The sequence below is a fragment of the Saprolegnia parasitica genome, assembly GCF_000151545.1.
Source record: "Saprolegnia parasitica CBS 223.65 unplaced genomic scaffold supercont2.358, whole genome shotgun sequence".
NCBI lineage: Eukaryota > Oomycota > Saprolegniomycetes > Saprolegniales > Saprolegniaceae > Saprolegnia > Saprolegnia parasitica.
Window position 1 is genome coordinate 3,574 of NW_012156752.1, and position 6,744 is coordinate 10,317.

Below are 6,744 nucleotides of genomic sequence, written 5' to 3' on the forward strand. Positions count from 1 at the left end.
ATGCACGGCTCATGGTATTGTACGCTACCTGGGATACCAGTATAGACATATTGTCCATTGTCAAAAGCGCTACACAAGTCTGTACATTAGCGCGACGACACTTGAAAGATAATCTCGGCGCCGGCCGGGACGGGCGCCACTATTCGAAAGTCACCCTCGTCCGTCATCTCAGCGTTGACAGCGGCGTCATTGCCTTCAGGTTGCTTGGGCGCGTGCTTGATGGCGACCTTGCGCCCATGGACGTCCTCCGAGTGGTACCGGAGCGACGCGGCGAGGCCCGTCTCAAAACTGCACAAAGGACACACGTATACTGGCTTCCGCCCGCGCCGCGCCGGCACGACGGTTGCGACGCCCGAGGCCCTGGCGCAGCTGTAGCCATGAGCGCTCTCGCAGTGCGAAGCGAGGCCGTCGATCAAGGCCGTCGTCTTGCATTGGTAGCCGCAGTGGGCGACGGGACACTGTAGCTCGCGGCCCTTGCACGTCGTCGGCCGATCGACGGCAAAGGCATCCAAATGCTCTCTCGTCACATGCGCTAGCAGCGTTGGCCAGTTCGTGATCGAGACCGAGCAAGCTGGACATGCGTACGGACCCTTGGGCGGGACGAGGTACCGCGGCAACGGATCGGGCGCCTTGCGCTTCTTTCCAGAATGGGCCACTTTGAGATGCTCTTGCAGAGCCAGCAAATCGGTCGTCTCGAAGAGGCAGCGCTCCTTGGGGCAGTCGTACACGGGTGTGCCTACCGTCCGATCAAAGGCTGGCAGCGCGTAGCTCGGCTCGTCGGGCAGGGCTCGCTTATGGCGAGAGGCGCAGTGCTTCTGCAGCGTTGGCCACTCGGTGCTCGCGTACGAGCAGTCGGGGCACCGGAACGGCGCGGGCCGATCCTCAATCTGCACGAGGTCTGATGCGACGCCGAGGCCCGCGTGGTTGATGCTAATGTGCTGCTTCACGCTCGCATGCGACTCGCTGCGGAACGCACACTTGGGGCATTGGAGCTCGCTGTTGGGGCGCTGAAAGACCGCGACGGTCGCGTCGGCGCCGAGGTTCTTGTCGATGATAAAGTCGTCGTGCTTGGTCACGACGTGCCTGTAGAGGAGCTGCCACTCGCCCGCGCGGTGGGCGCAGGCCTCGCCAGGGCAGCTATACAGTCCGTCCGAGTCCATCGTCACGTAGAACGTGTTGGGCGTGACGACGGCTTGCTCTTGCGGGCCATGGCGTCCGTCCTGTGGGCAACGGCGGCTGGCACAATATCCGGACGACCGGATACGCACGACGATCGGATAAACCCACGCAACTGCACCGAAAAGGCTTCTCCAGCTGACAAAGAACCGCCCGAGACACTGGATTTGATGCTGCATGCACCGTTCGCATCGGTGGACGATGAAGATGCATATGGCGCAATTACGTGGCGAGCGCCTGCCAGTATTGCTTCCTCTTCGCGGCTACCTCGTCGCTTTCGACATGATGACCAACTTCATCCTGTGCATGTCGTTGCTCTTTGTCATTCTTGACATCGGTCTCCATTTTGCGACGGCCACGTCAGCAACGTTGCTTCAAAACTCAGACGAGCAGCACCTTGGCGTTCACCGCGCCGCTCGATCCGCCATCGACCGATACACCGCCGTGCGGTAGCGGTTGCATCAATACGTCGCCCGACCCGTCGACGGCTCGCTGAATGATCAACTTGATGTAATACGACTCTTGGAACGTAGTAAATAGAATATATAACTTTCTTGTGGACGAGCGTGGCGTCAGGTCGTGCTAGGTAAGCTAGCCGTGGTTCTTGCAGCCGCAATGGACCTGGTGTCGGAGATGAGCTACAAGCGCCCCTTGAGGTGCATCGAATCGGATACTGAACCCCGAACGATTGATTATTTCAGCAGTTGACCGAGTACTGGAGCCTGTGTACGACCTGTTCCTCGGTGAGTGAGGTCCATCACGGGAAGGATCTCTCCGTGCGCAGCTCACTCCCAACGACCAAGCAAGTGCTGGTGCCAACTTCGACGCATTCTGGCGTAGCGCTACGTATGCAAAGTCTTTGAGCAGATTTTTGCTCATTGGATTTCAAGTCGAACACGTTTGAACAACAAAAATGGAAAAACTAAACTAAACTTAAACTTTCGAACAAGCCATCCGGTCCACACGTTGGGTAAACCTTCTGCTAGCCCGAAACATGCGTTTTGGCCACTGGATCGAGCGGGCTATCCAGCTGCCGCGTCGCTTCTACAATATGCCAATCATCACAAGTAGTAGCTCTGGATGAATGCGTTCGCCACTTGTCCGCTGTACATCCGCGCGCGATACAAAAAGCAGACTCACTTTATCGTTTTCCCCACCATGTTCAAGGGCCTCTTCCTCTCGACGCTTCTCGCCGCCTCCGCGATGGGCCAGCTCACCGAAGTGCTCAACCTTGTCTCGAGCATCGCGCAGGCCAACCCGATGGTCAACGCCGCCGCGATCCAGCAGAAGGTCGGCACCTTCTTCACGCCGCTGAGCCCCCAGCAAAAGGCGCAAGACGACGCGGAAATGAACACGAATGCGTTCTGGACGGCCAAGTGGGGCGCTGCGCCCGTCGTTGATGCGCCCGTGCAGATGGCGGCTCCGGTCGCACCCGTCATGGCGGTGTTCGCTCCGTCAGCAGACGAGCCGACGACGCCGCCGGCAGTCGCCGTGCCCGAGGCCTTGAACATGTCAGCACCGACCAACGGCACACAAGCATTCTAAGCATGTACTATCGCTATATCGTGTCTGCCTCTGTCCTCACGAGTACGAGCTTTGACTGTCTAATAATGTATTTCCTGTCCCCACGCCAACTCGTCTGACCAGTCGCTACAACGCAAACTGCACTAACTTACTATTCTTACACGTGAAAGCCGAGTACGCAGGACCAGCGTCGACATGGCCGAGCTCTCGAGTCTACTTGCCAACCACTTCACTACTAAGGGACGTTGGCTGGACACGATACCAACGTCGGATTTTGGCCACTTTAGCGCAGTCGGTCGAGGGTGCATCGTGGATCTCAGTACTTGCAAACGAAGATGACAGCCCGCGGGATGGGACCAGGGCTGTGCGTGTGCGAAGCCATGCGTGGGAGGGTTTATTGGGTCATCGATGGCTGTAAACATAATGGAAATGGATTACGTGGGAACTAGGGTTCTAACTTGAGTCGCTTTACGCCCGGCAGTTTTCGAGGTCAAAGACAATAATGTCGGTCGCGCCGAGTTCGTGCAAGTCGTCCATGATGTCGCCGACATCCGAGCGGGGTACCATGGCCGAGACGGCGAAGAACGCTTCGTTAAAGAGCGGGTTGATCGTCGGCGCCTTGCGACCTGGAGTGACCTTGATCGCGTGCTGGAGCTTCTCGGAGCAAACGTTGTACGTGATCATCTTGTACTGCTGCGCGAGGATGAAGCCAAGAAAGCGCTGGTGGATCTTCTTGACGAGCTTTTCGTGGCGCGTCTTGGGGTTCGAAATCAAAACCGCCTGCGTCGTCATGATATTGCTGACGATCTCAAGGCCCGCAGCCTTCATGGTCGTGCCAGTCTCAACGAGATCGACGATGCCGTCGGCCAAGCCGAGGCCGCACGCGGCTTCGACCGAGCCGCCTACGTACTTGATCTCTACACACCACCCACCATGAGCTTTCGATCCAGTTGATACATTGATACAAGCGTACGCGTTGGCGTCGTGGTCTCAAACTGCTTGAAATACTGCGCCGTGATGTGCGGGAACGACGTGACGATGCGCTTCCCGGCGAGCTGGCTCGGGTGCGTGATCGCGCTGTTCACGGGGCCTTGCACGGCCAGCTTGCACCGGCCAAATTCAAGGTTCTAGCCTCGTCCTTAGGCTCGCATTGAGTGCAAAACGAGGCCTCGTACCATGAGCTCGTGGACCGTCGTCTGCGACTCGGCAATGATGTCTTGGCCCGTGATGCCGAGGTCGACGTTGCCTTCGCCGACGTACGTGGCAATGTCCGAGGCTGGGAGGAAGACGAGGGTGACTGGCAGTGACGAGCACTGCGCAATATCGAGGCGGTTGGGCTACACAAGGAGAGCATGCATCCTCGAATTCACTAATAGTTAGTATACATACCCGGTTGTAGTCGAGGCCGGCGCCGTTGAGGAGCTTGACGACGCTCTCGTAGAGGCGGCCCTTCTTCGGGATCGCAAAGAGGAGGTTGTCCTGCTTGGGCGGGGACATGGGCGGTGCCATCGACATGATCGCGTTCGTGCTGGAAATTGAAAACTGAGCAATGCGAGGATGAAAGATCTTCCTTCGAACTTCTGGTGGTACGCGTGGGACATACCCGTGTTCATCGGCTTTCCCTCGGTTGAACAACCTTCATGGCCATTTTGATCTTTGAATATATGTTATTATTCCCGTTGACAGACTAAATGTCGTTAAAGCGAGGTCGTCTTGCAAGGCCGTCCTCTAACTGCATCTAATTCTTGTGGTCTGCTTGGAGACACCAGCTGCGCATGCAGCGATCGCGACGCCACGGTGTTGGCACACTTACGCCCGAGCTGCAAGCAAATGGCGTCATCTTCGGCTTCGGTGGTCTTCCACGATGCGTCGCCGGCACTGTACCTCCTGGTCATTATGGCAGCTGGTGGCGACAAGAGGATCCCGTCGCCGCTGCGATCGGTGCACCATGTACCTGCCCACGGTGCGCTGCTACTGGCATCGTGCCACCTCGACGACATCACGCGAGGATGGACGGCAAGGATTGTCCTGCTGCAACTTGTTGCTCACCGCTCGCCACGCCACCGCCCGGTACAGAGACAGTTTTAGTGTAGACGTGCATTGACAAGAAAGGGCTACTTGCTGTGCCAGAGGCTCAGCCACGCCGATGTGATCGTGTTGGTCTGCTCGATGGACTGCGTCATCTCCTCGAGGTTGTCGCTGAGCCGCTTGAGCGCCTGGTTGAAGTTGTTCATGGCCTTCGTGCTGGCTTCGTACTCGTCGGCCTCCTTGAGCGCCGGCGCCGGTGGCAGGCGATGGCCCTCCGTGCTCTCCATGATGGCGCCGTCGACGTTTTGTCCAATCTGGGCGGCGCGCACCGTTTTCGGTGCGCTCATTGGCTATAATACAATACCAACCATCGAAAAACGTATTTTTATTGTGATATTTAAATCGGCCTACAGACACCCATATCTAGTGGGTACATTTCAATACATAATACATTGCTCGCCCCTTGGCTGAAAATGGAAGGCGTGACGCGCACATGATCGCGACGCTGGGATTGGCCAAGAAAATGGATCTTTTCTAGGATTGGTGCATCGGACAGAAAGGACGCGGGGATTGGTCCCTGGATGCATCGCGTCGCTTGATTGGGCGTGGTGGGAGGTTGAGATCTTAGAGGTCACTTTCGATTTCGGCGACTTTGCACCATGCACGACTTTGAAGCAGCGCAGGCCCACTTCCTCTACGAGCACCGCGAGCCGTGCAGCCAGATCGCGCTCATCCAGATCGTCACCTTCCTCATCTCGTTCGTCTTCACGTACGTGACGTGGTGGTCGGGCCTCTTCGGCCTCCTTGTCGCGATCGTCGGCTACTACGGCTGCCTCACGCCCGTCGTGCAGAGCAAAGTGAGCTTCATCCAGTTCTACTACTTCGGCAACTGCTTCATCCTGCTCCTCCAAGCGCTCTCGGCCATCGTGCTCATCGTCGTCGTGAGTGAGTGGGCCATCGTCACCGCGTGGGGCTGGGTCGTCATCGTGCTTGGCACGGTCTGCTTCATCTTCCAACTCTACATCACGGTACCTCCTCATCCGAGTGGCCCGAAGGCTAATGCGTATGTTTCTGTAGTACATGGCCATGCAGCGGTCGCACTCGTACCGCGCTGAGCTCATGCGCAACCCGCCGCCGGCCGAGATCATGGTCTACTCGCAGCAGGCCGTGTACACGGCTGTGCCGCAAATGGTCACCGGCTACAAGGCGCCCATGGACACCAAGTCGATCTAATCGCGTCCCTCTTCATCTTTTTGCATCGTATGCAGCTAGCTTTTGTATCATGACATGGAAATGAACGTGGCGGCGACCTCGTCGCACGCCTTAACTTTCGGTGCGTCTCTTGCGAGCTGTGAGAGCGGTGGACTTTCAGCCATCAAAACGGTGCAGATGACGAGCCTCAGAGCACAGCCAACGGCGCAACCTGCGGTGCTAAGGACTTCCAACGGTCGCTTCTCACGCCGTGTCTCCCAGCTGTCAGGCTGCCTTCGCTCTCCACGCACACTAACGACGGTACTGGACCAACTTGTGTCGCGTATTGTGCTACGGTCTAAAGTTGAGTGTCGTGTTAAGTTGCAAGTTGAAAACCTGTGACATTCAATGTGCGAGTATGTTGTGTGGGAGGAGCTTGGGCGTTCCTATATCGAGGTGGATCGGGCCAATATTTGGTTGCCGACCATTCATCCATTTTTGAGGCCGATGTTTCCTCGCCTTGCCCTCATCGGCGCCGTGGCGCCGCTGCGCGTGGCCAGCCAGCGCCAGATCAACCGCAAGCTCAAGCACCCGGCCACGCTGCGCAAGCTGGCGCGCAAGGAGGCCGAGAACCCGCGCCCGAAGTCGTCCGGAGCCTTGAAGTCGAGCCGACGTACGTGCCGGAGAAGGTGAGCTTCAACGGCTGGTCGCCGGCGCGCGCCGAGGGCCCGCTCGAGGGCCTGCCGTTTACGGTCAAGCGCACGTCGACGGGCTTGCAGCTGCCCGTGACCGCGACTACCGCACGGCCGCACGCGCATCATCACG

The 6,744-nt window shown here is 57.9% G+C and overlaps 6 protein-coding genes across 6 annotated transcripts; 3 read left to right on the plus strand and 3 right to left on the minus strand.

Moving 5' to 3' along the window:
- Window positions 1–86: 86 nt before the first annotated feature.
- On the minus strand, window positions 87–1,160 carry SPRG_16715 (hypothetical protein; the record flags this gene model as incomplete). Its single annotated transcript, XM_012356030.1, has 1 exon — window positions 87–1,160. One exon carries the CDS (start codon window positions 1,158–1,160, stop codon window positions 87–89), a length of 1,074 nt encoding a protein of 357 aa, XP_012211420.1.
- A 1,174-nt stretch (window positions 1,161–2,334) lies between these two features.
- On the plus strand, window positions 2,335–2,721 carry SPRG_16716 (hypothetical protein; the record flags this gene model as incomplete). Its single annotated transcript, XM_012356031.1, has 1 exon — window positions 2,335–2,721. One exon carries the CDS (start codon window positions 2,335–2,337, stop codon window positions 2,719–2,721), a length of 387 nt encoding a protein of 128 aa, XP_012211421.1.
- A 388-nt stretch (window positions 2,722–3,109) lies between these two features.
- On the minus strand, window positions 3,110–4,215 carry SPRG_16717 (hypothetical protein; the record flags this gene model as incomplete). Its single annotated transcript, XM_012356032.1, has 4 exons — window positions 3,110–3,617; window positions 3,674–3,827; window positions 3,876–4,037; window positions 4,090–4,215. 4 exons carry the CDS (start codon window positions 4,213–4,215, stop codon window positions 3,169–3,171), a joined length of 891 nt encoding a protein of 296 aa, XP_012211422.1. The 3' UTR covers window positions 3,110–3,168.
- A 569-nt stretch (window positions 4,216–4,784) lies between these two features.
- On the minus strand, window positions 4,785–5,099 carry SPRG_16718 (hypothetical protein; the record flags this gene model as incomplete). The annotated part of the gene is made up of 2 exons (XM_012356033.1): window positions 4,785–5,042; window positions 5,097–5,099. 2 exons carry the CDS (start codon window positions 5,097–5,099, stop codon window positions 4,815–4,817), a joined length of 231 nt encoding a protein of 76 aa, XP_012211423.1. The 3' UTR covers window positions 4,785–4,814.
- Window positions 5,100–5,361: 262 nt separating this feature from the next.
- SPRG_16719 (hypothetical protein) lies at window positions 5,362–6,068 on the plus strand. Its single transcript, XM_012356034.1, has 2 exons — window positions 5,362–5,756; window positions 5,806–6,068. The coding sequence occupies exons 1-2, from the start codon at window positions 5,388–5,390 to the stop codon at window positions 5,959–5,961; spliced, it is 525 nt and encodes a 174-aa protein (XP_012211424.1). The 5' UTR covers window positions 5,362–5,387; the 3' UTR covers window positions 5,962–6,068.
- Window positions 6,069–6,426: 358 nt separating this feature from the next.
- SPRG_16720 (hypothetical protein) lies at window positions 6,427–6,704 on the plus strand (the record flags this gene model as incomplete). Its single annotated transcript, XM_012356035.1, has 2 exons — window positions 6,427–6,563; window positions 6,614–6,704. Coding segments are annotated over 2 exons (228 nt in total), but the record flags the coding sequence as incomplete, so codon positions are not given.
- Window positions 6,705–6,744: the final 40 nt, after the last annotated feature.